The sequence below is a fragment of the Sitodiplosis mosellana genome, unplaced genomic scaffold, assembly GCF_009176505.1.
Source record: "Sitodiplosis mosellana isolate CC-2019 unplaced genomic scaffold, AAFC_SMos_1.0 Smas_scaffold_1, whole genome shotgun sequence".
In the NCBI taxonomy this organism is placed as follows: domain Eukaryota; kingdom Metazoa; phylum Arthropoda; class Insecta; order Diptera; family Cecidomyiidae; genus Sitodiplosis; species Sitodiplosis mosellana.
The window spans coordinates 20932005-20952443 of record NW_022595244.1 but is presented as its reverse complement, the minus strand read 5'-3'; the positions used below and the strand labels follow the sequence as shown (position 1 = coordinate 20952443).

General features: G+C 34.8%; 7 protein-coding genes across 16 annotated transcripts in view; 4 read left to right on the top strand and 3 right to left on the bottom strand.

Annotated features, from left to right (window-relative positions):
- Positions 1-13: 13 nt before the first annotated feature.
- On the top strand, positions 14-2629 carry LOC129566912 (testin). The gene is made up of 4 exons (XM_055443305.1): positions 14-127; positions 280-587; positions 669-739; positions 821-2629. The coding sequence occupies exons 2-4, from the start codon at positions 308-310 to the stop codon at positions 2357-2359; spliced, it is 1890 nt and encodes a 629-aa protein (XP_055299280.1). The 5' UTR covers positions 14-127; positions 280-307; the 3' UTR covers positions 2360-2629.
- Positions 2630-2806: 177 nt separating this feature from the next.
- LOC129564652 (synaptosomal-associated protein 29) lies at positions 2807-4306 on the top strand. The gene has a single exon (XM_055438792.1). It carries the CDS (start codon positions 3023-3025, stop codon positions 3773-3775), a length of 753 nt encoding a protein of 250 aa, XP_055294767.1. The 5' UTR covers positions 2807-3022; the 3' UTR covers positions 3776-4306.
- A 130-nt stretch (positions 4307-4436) lies between these two features.
- Positions 4437-11136, top strand: LOC129580473 (uncharacterized). The gene is made up of 14 exons (XM_055470921.1): positions 4437-4567; positions 4624-4783; positions 4850-5857; positions 5966-6277; positions 6473-6642; positions 6730-7380; positions 8554-8664; positions 8828-9014; positions 9077-9436; positions 9502-9940; positions 10013-10191; positions 10270-10463; positions 10546-10768; positions 10824-11136. Exons 1-14 carry the CDS (start codon positions 4530-4532, stop codon positions 11094-11096), a joined length of 4305 nt encoding a protein of 1434 aa, XP_055326896.1. The 5' UTR covers positions 4437-4529; the 3' UTR covers positions 11097-11136.
- Positions 11137-12259: 1123 nt separating this feature from the next.
- On the bottom strand, positions 12260-13722 carry LOC129566744 (proteasome inhibitor PI31 subunit-like). Of its 4 annotated transcripts, none has more exons than XM_055442944.1 (4): positions 13480-13722; positions 12940-13101; positions 12606-12842; positions 12260-12523 (listed from the first exon to the last, which is right to left on the bottom strand). In XM_055442944.1, the coding sequence occupies exons 1-4, from the start codon at positions 13636-13638 to the stop codon at positions 12437-12439; spliced, it is 645 nt and encodes a 214-aa protein (XP_055298919.1). In that variant the 5' UTR covers positions 13639-13722; the 3' UTR covers positions 12260-12436. The 4 variants fall into 4 exon arrangements, with proteins under 4 accessions (XP_055298919.1, XP_055298938.1, XP_055298945.1 ...); XM_055442963.1 differs by having other exon boundaries at positions 12260-12408; positions 13480-13721; XM_055442970.1 differs by having other exon boundaries at positions 12260-12408; positions 12615-12842; positions 13480-13715.
- Positions 13723-14989: 1267 nt separating this feature from the next.
- On the bottom strand, positions 14990-16387 carry LOC129565262 (nuclear speckle splicing regulatory protein 1). The gene is made up of 2 exons (XM_055439930.1): positions 16262-16387; positions 14990-16182 (listed from the first exon to the last, which is right to left on the bottom strand). Exons 1-2 carry the CDS (start codon positions 16273-16275, stop codon positions 15084-15086), a joined length of 1113 nt encoding a protein of 370 aa, XP_055295905.1. The 5' UTR covers positions 16276-16387; the 3' UTR covers positions 14990-15083.
- Positions 16388-16523: 136 nt separating this feature from the next.
- LOC129565271 (zinc finger protein 62-like) lies at positions 16524-17721 on the bottom strand. Its single transcript, XM_055439942.1, has 3 exons — positions 16992-17721; positions 16809-16917; positions 16524-16733 (listed from the first exon to the last, which is right to left on the bottom strand). The coding sequence occupies exons 1-3, from the start codon at positions 17568-17570 to the stop codon at positions 16627-16629; spliced, it is 795 nt and encodes a 264-aa protein (XP_055295917.1). The 5' UTR covers positions 17571-17721; the 3' UTR covers positions 16524-16626.
- A 1294-nt stretch (positions 17722-19015) lies between these two features.
- The window catches only part of LOC129565235 (uncharacterized), a 48822-nt gene continuing 47398 nt past the window's right edge, over positions 19016-20439 (top strand). For 5 of the 7 annotated variants that reach the window (XM_055439894.1, XM_055439919.1, XM_055439910.1 and 2 more), the window contains exons 1-2: positions 19025-19178; positions 20058-20295. In XM_055439894.1, the coding sequence (XP_055295869.1) occupies positions 20294-20295 (2 nt within the window). In that variant the 5' untranslated portion in view covers positions 19025-19178; positions 20058-20293. Of the gene's footprint in view, positions 19179-20057; positions 20296-20439 lie in introns of all 7 variants that reach the window. The other 2 variants (XM_055439862.1, XM_055439874.1) reach the window with 2 other exon arrangements.

The window sequence follows — 20439 nt, the reverse complement described above, 5'->3', positions numbered from 1 at the left end:
AATAAACTAGTGTCAATTGTCACGTTTGTTTATCAACATTTGTTCCAGCAAATGTGAAGATATTGCCGTTTATTGCATGTGTGTTTGTGATTTCTGATATTGAAACGGGTTACAGAACAATGAAACGGTGAGTCATATCGGCGCTTTGTTGCAACTTACGACAATCATATTTTATTTACAAATGTTTTATTACGAAATACATTCAGAATAACATTATTTTCACCTTTATTTGTGTTTCATTTTGAAGAAATCATTTTGTTTATTTATATTTTGATAAAGTGAATTGAATAGAAAACAGTATTAAATTATGAACAAAGTTCAACCAGAGTTGGATGCTGCGCCTACCTTGGGATGGTTGGCCGAACTGGAGAGTCGCAAAGATAATGTTCGTGGCAAATTGGCACATGAATTTGGTGCTGGAGCTGCATGTAATAATTGTGACCGTTGCACGGGATTAGATCTACATTTTTGGCGCAAAGCATGTCGAATCTGTAAATGCCGAGGCGATCAACATGATTGCAAGGATGATGATCTCGCTGGATTTATGCAGTTCGAAATTCTTGGACAGAAGCGATCAACACCAGCTTGTATTTTTCTTTAAATTGTTTTTTTTTCTATTTTTGTAATTTAAACGGTGAATAGTTTTATTAAATACCACTTATTTTTAGATGTGAGCATAAAAACAGTTCCAGAGCCGACACGAGTTGATTGGGTACCACCAAATGTTGATCCCAAATTGGTAAATTTGAATGTTTTTGAATAACGAGTTTTCTAATCCAACTAAGAAATGGCGGCAATTCTTTTTTTATCTCAATTTCAGGCAGCTGAATATATGAATGAATTGGAAACGGATAACATTCCGATCACAGGAAGCAAGGCAGCTTTGAAACGCAAAGAAAGATTAAACTATCAAGTGCCCATACACGATTTGGATGCATCATTGTGTCATAACTTGAGTGAAAAAGAAGCATCGCAGCTATCACAATACGTTGGCCAAATTAAGGAGCATAATGTTGGTCAAGGTATGGTCGTGCGTGTTGAAGACATTAAAGTTCCTCAAATCGAATTTTTACAATCATCACATGATAACAAAAATGAAAACTATGCAAGCAGCTATATGGGCCGTGTACCAGTTGAGGCTAAACCCATTCCCGATGCTATTAAACGTGATAAAATTTTAAGTTTCATCATGAACTCAAAAGCTATTCAAAATATAATTCATCAGCCAAATTCGGCACAACCAAATTCAAAATTGACCTTATCAAATCGACCGCTTGATTGTGATTTCAATGGGAACGTCTATTTAAGCACCGGCGATAAGCGAATGTTGGAAAACATTGGAATTGATCAACAAGCATTGCAAAGCAGTATTATCAATGGTCGAATTTATGATAAACTCTTTGCAAAGTTGGATGCTTGTAAAATCAATTACGGACAATGTTGTTTGCTGCAACCGTTAAAAGATCTTCGTGCAACGGTTATTGATGGAAATGATCGAAATTTCAATAATAATATTGGAAACTTGGTTACGGCATTGGAAATGGAAAATCCTATCGAAATTGCATGCCCAGCAGTTTACAATTCTATGGATCAATCAAGATGTGCCCAATCCACAGATCCAGACGATATTTCGTCACTTTTAAATGATCTTCAAATCGAAAACCAACCGATATACGAAAACCTCAAGAGACAACCTATTTACGAAAATCTCCCAATTTCAAATTATATGGGCAATGTTTCTACCACCGCAAGAAGTAATCTGAATGAACCGAAGGCGGCAATGATGTGTAAAACATGTGAACAACCAATTTTAACGGGAACAATCGCCGTAAAAGCACATCGAGCAGGAGATGAAGTCGCCTGGCATCCAAAATGTTTTACATGTCATAAATGTGGCGATCTTCTGGCCGATTTGGTTTATTTTTATCACCAGGGTAACATTTATTGTGGCCGAGATTTGGCTGAAGTACTTAACTTTGAGCGTTGCGGTGCTTGCGATGAAATCATTTGGAGCAAAGAATACACTTCGGCTGAAGGGTCTAGTTTTCATATCAAACATTTTTGTTGTTATCACTGTGACACACCATTGGCTGGCAAACAATATACACCCGACGATCAAACGAAATTGCCATTATGTTTGGACTGTTACGGCAGGTATTATGCGGAAAATTGCCAAAATTGTCGACGCAATATAAGTCCAGAGGAAGAGGCGGTCAGTTTTCAACAATCACATTGGCATAAATCGTGTTTCAATTGTGCTGGTGCTAAGTGTGGCAAATCATTGATCGGTGGACGTTTTTGTATTAAATTCGATTTACCATTTTGCAGTGCAGCATGCATTCAGGATTCATGTCGATGAAAATGCAGCTCTAGTTTTATATATCGGTTAAAATTAATTTTGATTTCCAGTTTGAATTTGAACAATTCAAACTATTTCATAGTCATTTACACTATATTTACATGCTATTTTCATACATTGCCAATCATTCATCGGTGTAAACCGAACCATTCAGCATTTAATGTGCGGAATCAAAATTCAAAAATCTTTCTATATTTTTCTAATCAAACATATTTTATTGTATCTTCTTGAGATTATCAATAAATAAAATAAAATGAAATAAAAATAAAAGTGATAGAATCTCGCACATAAACTGAATCCCATTGATATAAGAAACATAAATTGAACGCTGTGAATGAGTTCCACATGTGTTTCGTTGAGTTGTCAATGTCATCACCCCACCGCGACCAGTTTCTTCGTTGAGTTTTACTTTTGACAATTCAGCGTGTAGCAATTACATGTCACTTCCACAATTATACACTGACATATCGACAGTATTTTTTTCTCTCAAACAACAGATAAGCCTTTGTTTATTAAGCTTAAATAAATTCGAGTTAAAACACTACAAAGAAACGCCAACAAAAAGAACATTCAGCAGTGTGACAGTTTTCTTAATCAATTCAGTTCATTACTGTGCACGGAGTGATTCAGTTTTTGTGGTGCAACGAAAGAGAAAAAAAAAATATGTCTGGGCACAAATATACAGCAAATTCAGCCAATTTGTTCGATGACGATGACATCGATGACGAAACATTTCTGAAGAATTCGTCACGATCCCGAAACACCAATCCGTTTGACGACCAACAATTGAGCTATCAGGAAAGAACAAGAGCCATCGAAGAGCGTACTTTAGCTTCGTCGCATCGCAGTTTGGGCCTTTTATATGAAACTGAACAAGTGGGCATCGCTACAGCTGAAGAATTGGCAAGACAACGCGAACAGTTGGAGAACACCAACAAGCATTTAGATGACATTAATCAAACGTTGCGTTTCAGCCAGAAACATTTGAATGGATTGAAAAGTATTTTTGGTGGACTGAAAAATTATATCGCTGGTCAAAAGGATATGCAGCCGCCGTCACAAACAGCACCGAAACCAAATATTGGTGACAAATTAAATTCCCCATCGTCATCCTACAGCAAAAGTGTCCAATCATTTTCGAATATTCAGGGAGCAACAGCTCAGGCGGACAATGCATTTCATCATTCCCAATCGAGTATCGCCGGCGTTGGGTCCCATTTCAATAAGCAACTAGACAAGAATTTAGATGAAATGGCTGGCAGTTTGTCACGTCTTAAGGGATTAGCGGTTGATTTGCATCAAGAAATCGATGACCAAAATGATTTAATCGACGATATTACAACGAAAGTGGAAAATGTCGACGCTAAAGTGGGTAAACAAAACAAAGAAATGAATCGTCTCCTCGGAAAGAAGTGAAATTTTACAACCACAACAAGGAAAGTGAAAATCCATGCATACTAATCCATTCGGATTTAAACCAAGAAAGACAAAAACTCAACGTTTTGTAGGTCAATAAATGTTCTGCATTCTAGCATAAATTCATTATAAATACCAATTATACATACAGGAGGCGAGTCTATAATAAAATCGGGAAAATAAATTATTATTATTATCATTGTATATTGTATTCCAGTTCAAATACGAAAAAACCGCCTCTAAAATGTTTGCAATTTGTTATGTCGAATGCAAGCGTTAATAAATTTAGTTAATGAAAATGAACCACTTCATGTATTTCAATGGAATTTTATAAGCACCAAATTAATAACGCAATCATTATTGGCTTGGAAAATGCAAATACTCTATGAAGTACATACATATTCAATCATTATTTAGCGAGCATTCAATTCGTATTGTTGCGAATTTCGGAGATAAATCATTCAATCACTATGTAAATGAGTCATATACAACAAGATAAATAAAGAAATTCACACACATTTTACACACAGCAGCATTTTGTTCCTATTCCTAATGATTGTGAACTGTAATCATTGTTGTGTTTTCGCCTTTGTATCGGAAGTCCAGCTCATTGTTTACGATATTGAACATTCCTCTGCACCTCGTTGCCATGGAAGTGTTTATTAAAATTTTGCTTTGTACTTTGAACTAACTGAAAAAAGCTTCCTGGTTTGAGTTCCATTGTAAATTCTACTAATCAAATTAAATTTGTGACATGGACAGAGCTGTAACAGAGCAAATTATCTCCTTCAAGTAAGTGATTGTCGTAAACATTTTTGATTCGGAAGTAATTTAACTCCTTTTTAAAGGAATCACCTTGGATCCGACTGTCGAGGGGTTGAAAATTTGTTATTAGTCGACGCAGACACACTAGCATTTAAATCGGGTCAATTTCTATATTTCTTCATAATCAGTGCAAAGGTGTTATCTTCTACGAAATGTACCGAGCAATCCATTGGAGCCATAACAGTAGGGTTTCAACCGTCACAAGTGTAGCCAAATGGACTAAATATGATTATTTTCAATTTGTCGTAGAAAAATGTGACGAATAATCATTTGGCGATAGCAGAAAATGGATGCGAATCAAAAATTTATATTCGCAACTACCCAAGCATGGAAATAGTTAGTGTATGTTCGAGTGGGCGAAGTGAATTGGAAATCTTGAGCTATAGTAGCTCGGGCAAGTTATTGGCATCACAAAGCAATGTGCCCGAATTTGAAGTGACAATTTGGGATTGGCAAACGGCAACTATGCTCCTACAATTTAGAAGTACACAAATCAACGATAATTTTGATTTAAAATTTTCCATGGATAATGATCGATTTATGTACACTGGGGGAGCAAAACATTTACATTTCTGGGATATTGTTCAAACATTCACCGGACTGAAATTGATTGGAAATTTTGGTCGATTCGGAAAGTTCAAAACTTGCGACATTCTAACAGTTTGCACGGACAAAAATAATCGTTTGTTGACGAATTGCGATTGGGGAAACGTACTGGTATGGCAGAATGGTCAAATTAAATTTGAAATGTGCCGAAAAAATCGGCAACCATGCCATAATGCGACAATTACACAAATTATCTTGTGCAATGAGTATTTGTACACAATTGGCAAGGATAATTATGTTCGTATTTGGTTTTGGGACGATGTTACCTTGATAGATAAGCGTGAAAATGAGAAAATCATTGAATTCGAAGCCGTTTATGAGTACGAAATCAACTCAAGCATTCGATCGAGTGATGATTTACTTTCATTTACGATTGACCCCGACAATGCTCAATTTTGCTACATTCACGATGGCAACGGTGTTATTTGGAAGAGTATTATCGACTCAGATTTTACGTCACACACTTTAGAAGCGATTTTCCGAGCAAGCTCAAGAGATTTGGTGAGTGCGGCCGTGTCACCCAATTCAACACAGTTCATAACTTTAGATGGTCGAGGAGTTTTATGTTTGTATAATTACAAAAGTGGTGAGATGGTATTTCAATACCGATTTCGAGTTATAGCCAGCTCCCTTGTTTGGTGCTCAAAAGAGGTAAATTCAATGAATTGGTTTTATTTAATTTTCATATTGGACACATCATTTGTGATAATATCAAACAACAGAACACATACACAATACACAATACACCAAACCATTTAGGTTAATGCATCAGGAAAAACGGTAATATTTGGTTTCGTAGATGGATCTATACGTGTAACATGCTTTGACATTGATGAAAATACCTGGAACAGCTCGAGCATCAAAACTATTCAACATTCAAAACCTCATCTGGGTCGAGTCAAACAAATTCTCATGAATGAAAGGGTTGTGGTTTCTGCGTCTGAAGATCAAACAATTTTTATTTATAGCATTTCATCGTCTTCAAATGAAATTACGCTCTCTCCTATTGGGTTTGTTCGCATGAATACAGTGATACAGCGAATAGCGTGTTTCGATTGTGACGTGGATAAGGTAAATAATTAACTTAAGCTCCGTCTTATTCCATTTTTGTCGGTATATTTGAAGCTCACTGTGAAATTCCCGCAGCAAATGCTCATCATTGCAAATGAAAACAACGTGCTTATGAAAATATTTGTTTCGAGCGAAAATGTGAAGAGTGATGTGAAATCGTATTTATTATATGATTCTATGAATTCTGATGACAAGATAATGTTTGCAACAGATTTTTCGTCACTTCAGATGCTTTCATTTAGCATAATGGATGAAAATTACCTGTGGATTTTATTATCAGATGGAAATCTCTATGAATACAACTTTTGCACGAATATTTTCTCAGTTATCAAAGATTCTGGACGAATAAATTATTACGTAATTTTGTAAGTTTCTTTCATTCGGTTTGAATGCAAATGGGTTCGGACATTTTCCACTTTTTCAATATTCAAACCAAATTCTCATTATTGCAGCGATAATGGAATTGTATTTTTTTGCCTTACGAGTGGTAAAATATCAGTCGAACGATTCAATTACGGTGAAGCGATTCTATTTACAGATATTTTTACACTTGAGATGCCACGTGATTTTGAACTAGAGTCCGTTCATATGCTTTTTACTACCGATAAAATGAACTTAATCGTGTACAACAATTCGAGTGGCTCAATTTTGCGATACAATTTGAAACTAAGGAGCCAAAATGCTGAAAACTCAAATGTTTATGAACGGTGTACAGTTGAACATCAACTTGTTGATGAAAGTGCCATCACCAATTGTTTGAGTTTAGAACAACAGAAACAACTGGAATTGGAAAACAATCGCAAAATTCAAGTGCAAAAACGAAAGGCTGAAGTTCTCGAAATCATTGCAAAGCTTAAAAATGAATTTGCAGCAGTTAAAATTAAACATGCCAAGCTGCCAAGTAAATTTCATTTGAACGCCACTGCATTTGAAATTGACAGACGAATAACAGATGATTTGAAATGGAGAACACAGCAAAAATTTAAAACTATTCAAGCGGAATTGCTGAAGAAAATTGAAAAAATTCGAACGCAAGCTGATCGTATGCAACAAATATACCTGGATAATCTGGAGCATTGGCCAATTACAATTACAGGATTTCGGTAAGCTATATCACAACACATGTACTTGAGTCTAGATGAGCGAACACAATTGAATGTTATTTTGCAGTTTCGTTCGATCAGCCTTTTGTCTTTCAGTGGGAGTGTAAGAGTAGAATCTGTTTTATTACAATTCAGTTTGTATTATGTTTACATGCCTCGGGTTGTTATGATTTTTTCCCGTTTTTCGTGCAACAGATAAGAGATAACGGATTGGTTGAAATTTTCTTTCCAGAGATACTTACTCTCCTCTGTCATAACAAAGGCATCAAACATATTCTCAACATTACCAGTAGATGCTCTAGGCTAAATTTAATTATACATATGTATTAAGCACAGCAATGGGAGTTCACAGTAAATGAATGCAAAGAAAAGACTTTTTTCGTTTTTCGATTCAATCTATATAGAAGTAAAGTAATAAGTAACTTATTACTTATTACTTTTCTTCTTATTACTGTACTAAGATGAACTTATTACTTATTACAGTAATAAGATGGACTTATATAAGTAATAGGTCATCTTATTAATAGTAGGTAATAAGTAGGTAATAAAGTAATAAGAATTACATTTTTTTTTCTTCTATATCAATCTACGTGAGTCCGTTCAATTACTAGTGACTATATTCAGCTCATAAGCGTTATCTCATAATTAGCTGCAGCTATTTTAATTTTGTAACCCACTTCACAACAACAAAATTCGTTGAACCTTTGAATTTGTGACAAGTATTTCCATGCTGCCCATAAAAATATGCCAAATTCATGTTATGTGTATGAAGTCACTGCAAATTACTTTATGAATGGGGTACGTATAGAGCCGAGAGGCTGATTTGTCGGTGCGAGCCAGAAAAGAATCACATAATTCCCAAACGTAGCACAAAAATTGTTTAGCAAATCTACACATATGTCTGCAAATATTCCAGATTAGTCAGATGCGAACAACTAACATTTCAAAATAGTATGTTAGTATGTATTGAGCTCCTAGTATAGATCATTTAGAAGGTCACTATTTGATTTGAAGCAACGACGTTGTAAGAGAAAAGAATATTTATCCTATCCCCCACTTAGTTAATTAAGAGAGGAATAATAAATCTTAATTGTTGAAATATTTTTTCTAAAAGTCAACATCGATTCAATAATACACATTCATCTATGTTCTTTTGGTTATAAATATTTATAGAAGTCGAAAGATTGTAGAAACGTTTCTCATATATGAAATAAACGATGAATTCCAAGCGCTTAAGGTACAGTTTGACGAAAGAGAAATCACTTTGGAAATAAGTAATTCGAGGTAAACTGAACACTTCAGATAGATTTTCTCCAGCTTTGACATGGGCAATTCTTCTATTTTCAGCTCTTCGATTGAACACAATCAAATGTAAATATTATGAGAAACTTATCTTTGTGACTTCTATTCAATCCAATCGAACGTTTTATTGCCATTTTCTTTTTAGTGAACAAAAGCATTCAAGTGATTCTGTGCGAATGACGGATAAATCGAGTGACAGTGTAACTCATGTGAATGATTTCATTAGTTCCATTGCTGAGAAAATTTATACGGAACAAGTTGATATTCAAACAAGGCGTTTGTTCAAAAGATATGCGGCCCGCAAGCAAGAAGATCTGGAGCGTCGGAGACAAGTATGAATTCAGCTTTAATTGATGTGAAATTTTGCTTGAATAGTAAACATTATCATTAATAGTGGAAGCGAATTGAGTTGGCAGAGCCTCGATTTAGTTTTTCAACCAGCAGTGATGAGAATTTACACAGTGACAATTGGGATACAGCGGCAGATTTTGAAGCATATGCAAACCAAACTATTGTTGATAAATATCGTATGCTAAAATCAATCAAGCTCCAAATAACCAAAATCAAACGAGATTTTAACGAAAGTGTTTTGAAATTGCAAGACGAAAAATTGAAAAATAGTTCCATTTTATGTGATAAAATCTCTGAACTTGATCGAATCTATAAGAAACTTCACCACAAAAGACATGATAATACAATTGCGGTCAAGGAGCATACAGAAAAAGTGACACAGTTCGATGGGAAATCTTTTAAGGTTTGTTCTGTGTCATCAACTACATTCAATATTTTTCCATTAAAATACGGTTTTCATTTTTCTAGGAAGTGCACATAAATGTGAAAGATTTACAAACAAAACTGCAACTATTTGATGAATCAAACGAAATAGATGGCATGGACATTTGGACGGCAGAGCTTAACAAACAGCAAACCTTACTGTTCACACAAATCGAAAGCATTTATCAAAATTTTGATAGCAAAATTGATGACATTGCCGAACAAAGTATCGAGATTTCATTGAAAGTTCAATTCATGGAATTGTATTACTTTGTATTATATCAAGAGCTGCTGGTACTAAATAAATTCGAAGAGCCTCATAAATCATTACTTAAATCGATTGATGCGACCAACGATAAAATGAAACTGCTGGAAGAAGAGGTAAAATTGACCAAGTCAAAATTTAAAGAGCAAATGGGCGATGACGCTCTTGTAGACACCAATGGTAAAATTATCGAAATGGAATTGCTGTTCAAAGCAAATGGTATTCTACATACAATAGAAAAAAAGTTGAATAAGTATTAGAATGAAAATATATATTTTATTTCTTGAGCAGACAGTTCGATAGCTGACCAACAACTGCAGATATTAGAACAAATCGCCGCATTGCCAATGTCATCGGCTGAAAAGCAAACCATCAAGCCGTTAGTTGATACTATTGATAGCCTTCTGCGAGAGTGGATTATTTTGGACCGAGATCTGAAAGGAGATAAATACGCCTTGAAGAAAATGCTGGTATTTTTATTCTTTGCAGATAAAATGTTGCCATTTCAAAAAGTGTTCGGAGTGACTGTTTTGTATAATTCTTGCTAGGAGGAAAGAGAAGCACAAATGAATGACATTGATGTTGTGATTATGTTGCCCGAGGATAGGTTTCGAACATTAAAACCAAGCGAAACTACCACATTTACCGAGAGCGTTTTGGTAAACAAAAACAATATGGCGAAAATTAACGAGCAAATAAATGAGTATGAGATGGAAACTCTCAGCGAACACGCCAAGCAAAAGTAAAACAAAACCAATAAGCCCTTTGAAAGCATCAACTACATTACTCAGAAAACAGGAAATAATGTTATTTGTTCAATGTAGATCTCTTCAATTGCAACTGAATCAAATCAAAAGTACTTGCACCAAAATAAATAGCAACATAAATTCACTGAGGGGAGAAGTTAATGATAAAATGGTGAAGAAGTTTGGCATGAAAATCGACTTTGATGAAATGGAAGAAGCGGTTCTAACCCGATTACTCATGATTCAATCGAAAAAATGTGATGATGCGTGCGAAAAGGACAAAGACCTACGACAACTCAAAGTATGGTTTTTCTTCACTGTGTGCTTCTGTTTGTAAGAGCGTTGTTTATTCACAGGGAATTCTGGAAAATAAAAATGAAGAGCTTATATCGCTGAAGCAACAACAAATTGAGAAATACAACACATTGATTGTACTACAAGGTGAACTGAACGCGATAAACGAAGAGCAAAAATACCACGAAAAGTTGCGCGATAAATATCTATTGGCTGCACAAAATAAAGCAAATGAAGAAAAGGATTTAGAGAGATTGCAAGCGCTTTTGAAGCATCAGAAGCAACAAATTAGAAAAATTACCAGAGACATTAGTAGTATGAAAAAGCGGGTTTAATCCACGTTTATTAGTATTAGTGCACACATACACACATACACACACATATACACACATACACACGCACACACGCACACACACTGCAAAATCAGTTTTAACCACGCTAAAAAACTACTTTTTTGCATTTCTTTTATCTCTTCTCTTTCTTATCTCTCTCTCTCTCTCTCTCTCTCTCTCAACATTAACGTGTCTGCTTAGTGTATATTTCATGGTCAACGGTTGAGTGAGGTCCGTAGCGACGACATAAACATGAATATTCTTTCTCTCTCTCTCTCTCGCTCATATGAGCAATGGAAATAGAATTGTTGGTGAATATTCGAAATATATCATAGTTTTTAAATAAAAAAGATTTTCTTCATTGTAGGAATCGAACACGGGTGAGATAAACACTATTATCGCACAACTGCATGATTTAGACATACTAGTTTAAATGTTACTTGATAATAAATCGATTGTGAAAAGCGAACTATTGATGCTCAAAGATGATGAATTTATAGACAGTACATCGTTTCAGTTTGTGAAAAGTACACAAGTTTTACTCTAAGATGATGTTATTTTCACGTATTGTGAAGTATACTTTTATTCTTCAATTGCTAACAAATATTGGAGTTAATGCGATTTTCTCATCGACTGCTCATCAAGCAAGAAGATCACAGTCCATGAAAACTCACCTGCATAAAACCGAAATCGAACCGAAATTACATCCCGTATCACCGTCAACATCGACACAATCAAGAGCATCGCTTGTGGATATAAAATCTGAACCTATGGCCAAGAGTGAACAAAAAAGCAGGACAAGACATCTCTGTTTTGAAAGCAACCAAATAGAATGAAACGCTCGCAATATTGAATTTTCGTAATTAAATTTCCATGCAACATTGAAAAAAATAGCCAAATCATGTCAGTGAGAGCGAACAATAAAATTAAAGAGAAGAAAAGAAAAGAAAAGAAAAAAAAAAAACTTACTTGAAATTGTATCGAATCGAAGTGATGCATTGCAATCAACGAGTGTTCACATTCGTTCTGATGGCTTTCACTTGGAGACTTTTGAATAGTAGTAAAATGTTTGGTTTTCATTGCAGACGGGAACAATTTCGGAATTGAATTAAAACATTTTCAATTTCAATCGAAATAACACTATTGCCGAGAAAAAGACATTTGACTTATGCTTTTCGTGCACTTTATTTTCTTTTTCAAATTACAATGCATTTAATTTAGAAGAATGTACTGATCTGTAGATCTTTTTCAAATGGGACTATTCATTTTTTTTTCGGCCCTCAACACCAATGAAAAAACTTTTCATTTGAGATACCTGTGGTTTGAAGAAAAGAAGATGAGTTTTAGACAATGATTGTTTTTATTGAATTTGATGCAACAACAACAAAAGCAGCTAAAACAGCAACAACAAAAGAAACTAAAACAGCAAACTAACCAAAAAAAACGAAATCATTAAACATTATTAACAAAAATTCATTCTTTTAAATGCGTGTAATAAAAAACACAACCAACAATAATTACAGGTATTGCAATGCAGGCAACGGCAAGTTTACTGCTCCAAGTTAAACCAGATGTACAAAACCGCTGCAAAACTGATGGCTGGGCTGTGAGAGGATCCACCAATTCGCGTTGCAAACGGCTTATGATAGCATGAAATCCTGGTACCATTGTTAATAGTCCGCCTTGCATCGACTTTACTGTGTCTTCGATAACAAAGTCTATCTTTGTTTTTTGCATTGCGTCACCATTCTAAAATTGAACGAAAAAAAGATATATCCACATTTCATCAGAAGTTTTTTTCTTCTCTTTCTCTTTCTCTCTCACTCTCTCCCTCGCCAATGCTTACCAGCAACGTCAAAATAATTGTGCGATTGTTATTCACGTCACCTAGTAACACGAATACTTTGCGCTCACGTACATATCTAAGCTCGTATAGTCGGCGGTTTCCATACCAATTTCTCGGCAATAGTACGGAGCCACTGTTTTCTTCTTCTGGTTGGAGTGTTATCTGTGTTCAAAACCGAAAATCGTTTCAAAAACAAATTGATTAATCAATATAAATAGCCACTTTTCGGTTATATGTCGGCAACAACATCATCGCAGACGATGGTTAGAAAAATTCAATACTCTACTCTGTAGGCTATGATCAAAAAATTAAAAAAACTACTTTTTCAATCAAATTCAGCGAACTGTACTTTGAAAAAATTTAGCTATTTCAAAAACCAGGGACGAAGAATCGCACTGAGTGTGCGATATGATCAGCGCACAGCACACGATATCGTGTACGCCAAATGCAACAGAAATAAATAATTTTCAATTGATATGACATCGATTTTTACTCATTTTAAGTGAAAAATGTGCAATTTTGTGATTGTGAAAAATTTACCTGTTGGCCTAATCCTAAGCACAGAAAACCATTCCGAATAACCATTCTGTAATGAATTATTGCAACAATTAAGTCACTTTTGTTTTGTACGTCCGTTTTGATGAGCTCATGAAATATCTCAAATGATATTTGAATGACAGACTCTATGTCGTCCGACATGTTTGTATTTTTGTGATTAAAAAACAAATTTCACAGTTTTATAAAAAATATAAACAATTTTTCTGTCTTCACACTTTTGGTATAATTTAAAACAATGACATTTTCTTTTTGACACATTGACATATCTATTTTTTTTATTCTAACAAAGAATCACATTGAAGTTGTACACAAATGAAATGTTCAATTTCACATACGCATCGATTCATTTATACTTCATTTCGCCTTATCATCATTAATGTCAAAAAATCAATGGAAATCAATTGAAATGAATTTGCTTGAACAATGATAACTTTAACATCAAAATATTTGAGATAATTTTATGTTCAGTAAAAATGTTGATAAATTTTCTCAATCAAATGTGACAATCTATCAATAGAGACATCTATCGGAATTTTAAAGTAACATTTTTATTTTATTTTTTTTTCTCATTTGATACGATTGTTTATGATTTTTTTTTTTCGGTTATTATTCGATTGTTTCATTGAATGAATAAAAAAAAATAAATCCAAAACAAGAAAATTGTGTTGTGTATTGTTCGAATCAATTTCCATTTGCTTTTTCTTTCATAAGAGAGAGAGAGAGAGTGTATGAGATGGAGAGGAAGAGAGAGAGAGAGATTGAGCAAGCAAAAGAAAAAAATTCAAAAAATTTAACAGAAGAAAGTAAAAAAAACGGGAGGGATAGAGAGAGAGAGAGAGAGAGAGAGATAAGAAAGAGAAGAGATAAAAGAAATGCAAAAAAGTAGTTTTTTAGCGTGGTTAAAACTGATTTTGCAGTGTGTGTGCGTGTGTATGTGTGTATATGTGTGTGAAAATCAAGCCACAAGATCAATTTTTATTGAACAAACGTGTCACACCTGAACGAACTAGTCCACAAATACTTACGTTTCCTGGCTATAGGCACGATGCGTGTGAAGACTAACCACGAACTCAAAGCACACATTCATATTCATCCGCGGCATCTAAAACATCGGCGATATCCAGAGAATCTTCATCCTCCAAAGCATCAAATGCACTTTAAATTTATAATTAGGGCAAAGATCTTCATACTTTCAACACAGGCCGTTCAATATTTGGGAAACTAATTTAAAAAAAAAATTTAAAATAGAAGCTTGACAGCTACGGATACGACAACACTCTTCGATTACTGAATTTGATTATTAATACGCTTGTTAGGCGTTGAAATGGATGACTGTTCGAACAATGTGTAGTTTAATGTACGAATGTGGTTCAGTACGGCCTCGCAAGCCTTTCACCAAAAATCATGCAATAAAATTTTACCTGGAAATGAAACATGAGACTATACGCGGAGTAGTATTTAGATATGATTCCATCAATAACTCACAGATAAATTGTGTGTGATATCATAATATTTTATTCTTTTCATTACAAATCATTTTGTTTTCTTCGCAGTTCTTCAAACCAAATGCTTCCAACGGCGTCCAACTATGCTGCTGCTTGTTTTCTTTCATAGTATCGTTTAACTGCATTTAAGTAGATCTCACCAACTGTTCGTTTTTTCCAAATGTCCACTTTTGGTTTCACTTCTTTTGGCGGTGGCATTTTTTCCTCTTCACTCTTTTCCCCTCCGTTCGACTCCTTAGCATCCTTTTTTCCTTCATTTTTTACGGCTCCATTTTCCGCAGACTCAATCTTTTGATGTTCTTCTTTCGATTCAGTTTTATTACTCTTGTCCATTTTGTCCGCATTCGACGGAGAACCAGTTATTTGATTTGTTTTGTCACTCGCTTTCTCCTCGTCATTATCTTCTGAATCTGACGACGAATCTATACTAAAATCTGAGTCTGCATCTAAATTAGATTGCAAATGCACTTTTTTGCTGGCTGACTCTCCGCTTGCTTTCGATGTGCTCTGTTCGTCATCCGAATTTTCATGGTCACTGTGTTTTCGATACATACGTCGTTTGCCTGATTGGTTATCTTTCTTTTTAACTTCAAGCGTTTCCTTTTTTCCATCCGGTTCCGTTGTCACTTCATCATTTTTATCATTGCCAAGTTTCTGTTCGTACATGTGTCGATAAAAACCACTCAAATCCCTTTGTTTTAATACATCACCAATATTTTCCAAATACTCTTCACGTTGGGCAACCTCTTCAGCTTTCTTCATTGCTTCCAATTTTTCACGATACGAAGCCGTAACAAAAACTTCTTTGTCCTTGAATTGATCGCCCTCTGCTTCACGTTCCTTTTGTACTTTGCGTTCGATTCGGGTTTCATACTCAATTTTTCTCTTTTCGGCCGCCACCAGTAATTTGTTTATGTATTTTGATTCTCGATTAACATTTGATTTGGCTTTCTTGGCCTCTTCACGATTTGCGGTCATTTCATCATACAATTCGTCGTATTGAAATATCGTTGGATCTATTTTAAGAGCGTCCTGCTGTATAATTCGTGCCTGTCGCTTTTGAGTGACACTTTCACCAATCGAAATTTTCTTCTTTGCCGCCGGCTCATCGTCTGACTCACTGTCACTAGCAAATGCCATCAACCGAGTCGTAGGCTTCTGCGGTTTGATCAAACCATATCTGAAAAGATTATGATTTAAAATATAGTAGAAAATTACAACGAATTTCAAAGGAAACACAACATTTCAAGTCTACTTACTGCTTTTCAGTCATTTTTATTTCATTCAGTCGATTTAATTCCAATTAAAATTAAATATAATTTGGTATTTGTTTTGTAAACGTATTCTGACCGCTATTCTCTCTTGACACTTTATGGAATCAAGGCATGCACACACAAACATACTTGACAGCTTCAAGTCATATTGAATCGAAATATTTCGGATCCAAAGCGGCAGATGTCGCTGTTGTGAACTTTTGACACTTTCGTTAGGGAGGGACAACAACTCAAGCAATGAAAAAAGAAATTCTATTTATTTGAATCTTTATTTCAAAATGTCTTTTTATAGCAATCGACTACATCAAAAGGTCGAAACAATTGAAAGTAATCTCGTATTTGGTAAGATATTATCCATTTAGTCTTAAGTACTTTTTGCAGGTTTTTTCATGAATTCGCATATTTCCCGATTGATTAAATCCCTTTTGACATCCTCGACAAACAAATGGTTTTTCACCTGAGAATATAAACAAATAAGGATTTGTTAATTTGTTATCAAAATGAGCAAAACAACAATCTATGTCAGTAATACCTGTATGTATTCTAAGATGCCTTTTTAAACCGTCCCTTGTGCAAAATGCTTTCGAACAATGGTCACAAATGAATTCCTTTTGTAAACAGTGAACCATACGCTTGTGTTTCTATCGAAAATATGATATATAGGTATAGAAATGTTCGTTCTGGAAATTGGAAAAATCAGTTCCGAAATACAAACCGCTAACACTCTCCTTGAAGACATCGCTTTATTGCACTCATCACAGATGTATACATTTGTTGAACTGTTAATTTTGGGCTGTATATTTGGCTGAATTTCAATGGATACAAGCGATGACTTTTTTCGTTCGATATCAATTCGTTCGATTTTATGTCCCATTGTTTTGGTGTCTAATCTCTCACGTTGACTTGGAGAGTTGCATAAATTTACATGTTTTTCATTTGCATTTTCACGGTCTGATTGTTTTGTTTTGTTATTTGAATAGAAAATTGCTTCTAACTCAGAATCGATTTCAATTTTTGCATTCTCATTTGACCGTTCTGATTGTGTTGAGATGTCCACAGTCTCCATGTTTACATTTGCAAATGTGTCAATTATAAACTTTTGCCTCTTCACCTCTTTCATTAACATTTCAATTTGACGGTTTTGCTGTTGGATTTTCGTTTGGTATTCTTTGATAAGTCGTTGTGTGTTCAGTCGGTATTTCCGTAAAATTAATTCATGTTTTTTCCGTTCAATCAACTCTCTTTCATTTTGTTCGGTATATCGAATTATAATTTCATCGTCGCTTGTTTCCATATTTTATTTTGGTTATTTGTGGGCTCTTTGGTTAAACTAATTAAACTAACTTGATCATTCTTTTTATTTTACTTCACAACAGATATTAAATTCCACAAAATAAAGCAAACGAGTCAGATTAGTTTGTGAGCATTTTATTTTGTAAACAAACTTCAACATAACTAAATTCGACTGTCAAATTTGACAGTACATGACAGTCAACTCTGTGTGGAAAATTTTTCGTTGAGAAAGAAATTGAACGTTAAAAAAGAGGAAAAAAAATAAATCACGGCCAAATTAATCCAATTCCAATGAGAGTTTTCAATTTCGAAAAATTGGATTTTAAAAAATGAATGAAATAAAAAAAAAAAATTCAAATTTTATGTACATATATATAGTTGGCTCGCAACCACAGAGACTGAGTCTAATGAATTGATACGTTGGATTAATGCAAGCTCTCTTCATCCAAATCTTCCTACGTCACAATTTACGGCCATATATGGCTAGGTAAATGATAGGATAACTATGTCATATATGCAAACGTTTTAACGTAATTGCTTTTGGGGCAAGGTAAGCCAGTGCAAGAGATAGAGTGAGAGAGTCCTTTTATTATACGTGGAAAATTTCGAAACATGAACCAATTTGTGTGCACATGTATGGGAAGTCGAGGCCCGTTTCAGCAAGAGTAGAGAAAAAAAAACTGTATTAGATAATTACACAGTCAATTTAGAACGATGACGGTCGACCGTTTAAAAAGCCGTAATGTAATATGCGGTCATTTGGAGTGAATTAAATTTGATGGAGATTCATCTTATAAGCCAACATATGAACGCTGCTAATGATAATCGATCTGTATGCCGGACGATTATGTAGTTAAATGTTGTTGATTGTTCGGTTCGTACAATGTCGATTGGTTGGTTTAGCTAGTCTCAGTGCATTGTATTATGGTCGGAAGTTGATTTTCAGCACGTCAGCAGACAACAGTGCCCCGTTTCGTTTCTCCAGTTTGTAGCACATTGTGCAGAACCGAATACACGAGGAGATTGTATGTTTGGCTTAATCAATTTTCCCACAGTTCATCAATAGCTATGGTTACCGATTTCGAAGTCTTTCTCTGTCTCTGTCTCTCCTCATTTGGCTGTGTACACTGCACACTTTCTCCTTTGCCCTGGACCAAATGTGCTCGCATGACGATGTGAACACATCGCACACAGCACACACCATACAGGCACTGATGAATAACCTCCACCAAGCGAAAATATATGTTATCCTTTATGAATGTCGTTATCGTTGTCGTTTCATTAGATTTTTGAATAGAAAATATCTCTTGAATTTTGCGATACGCGCGTGGATGCCTTGCGGTTGCTGTTGCTGTTACTGTTGCTGCCATTGTCGCTCCTGTTGCTGCTGCTACATTTAGCTCACCTATAAATATGTGAACTTTGCGCGCGCATTATCAGTAGTCAGTGGAAATTCGAGAACGTAACAAGTGAAAATCTTCAGACCGAAACGAGAGCACCGAGTGAGAGATCTGTTGCCAATTTTAGTCGGAAACTGCATTTCAGTGGGTATGGACATACAACAGTTAGCTGTGTGCAGAAAAAACACAATCCTCGAGATGGTTGTACAGTTGGTTCTTTTTTTTTCTGTTTGATTTTGTGAAAAGTGAAATTCGTGCTACACGCTGTCTGAGCGCGCGCGTTATATATATTTGTATAAAATTGTATATATGCTTGACTTATGGAGCACTTAGTCAACTGCACATTTTTTTCCATAATCACATTCTGTGTTTGAGCAGAGGCAACAAAAGCAAAAAATGAAAGTGAATTTCTAGACAATCATCGCATCAATGTGGAATTTTTTTTCCAACATAAAATCCCATTTCAAATGCTTAAGCACAGCCTGTGTGTGCCGTGCATAGCATATAAATAAAAATGAAACGAAAAAACGGTTAAAATATAGTCGAATGATGGCAACAACAACAAGAAGTTTTCATTGTTCTTTGAGGATGGAACATTCAACAATTATTATCGATTCTATCCAAATGCAACTAGTTGTCGGTAACACGAAACATACTTTTATCGAATTTCGTGCAAGGACTCGCACATCCTATGTGCATATATACAAAATTGACTCGATTTTCACGCGTCAGCAACGTTCTAAAATTGCTGCCATATTTAATATATTCTGCAAATAAGCTAATTATGAATAACGAAAGTGGTTTCAATTTTCAACTGAAACTGATTTTATTGGACGTTTTCATGTAATTGTTTTTTTAATGGCAAAGATGGGACTGAAGCCAATTTTATTGAAAAAGCAACAAGTTTTTATGGGATTTTTTCTCTTCACTTCTTTTTTTTTTGCAAGTGCTTTCTTCACACAAGCAGCAGCAAGCAAATGGCTCTTGTTTAAACTGAAATTCTTTTTTGTTTCTCTTCAACATATGCTTTTCACGGCTTCCAATGCCCGTTTTTCTGATTGTATGTTTCCTCTTTATGATAATTATAGGTATAATTAGGATATTTTCAACAAGGTTTTCATGGAAAAATTCAGCGCGCATGTTTTCACGCCACGTTACAGAAAAACGTTTTAAAAAAAATTCAATTAGTGATTTTTGTTTTTGGTGAATGATAAGAAAAAAAAACGGAGAAGAATAAGTTTAAAACGACCACACACAGCAACGCAACCATAATTTCTTTCGTCTTTCCGTTTGAGCCGTGCTGTAGAAAATTGATCAACACAAAATGTATGTATTGAAATCCTTTCTTCCATCCATTTTTATTCATTGCAATAGGAATTCCATGCCTTTTTAATTTACATTCAAGAGAGCATATCTAATTAAAATTCACCATTTTATTATACTGCCATAATGAATAGTATAAGAGAGTCT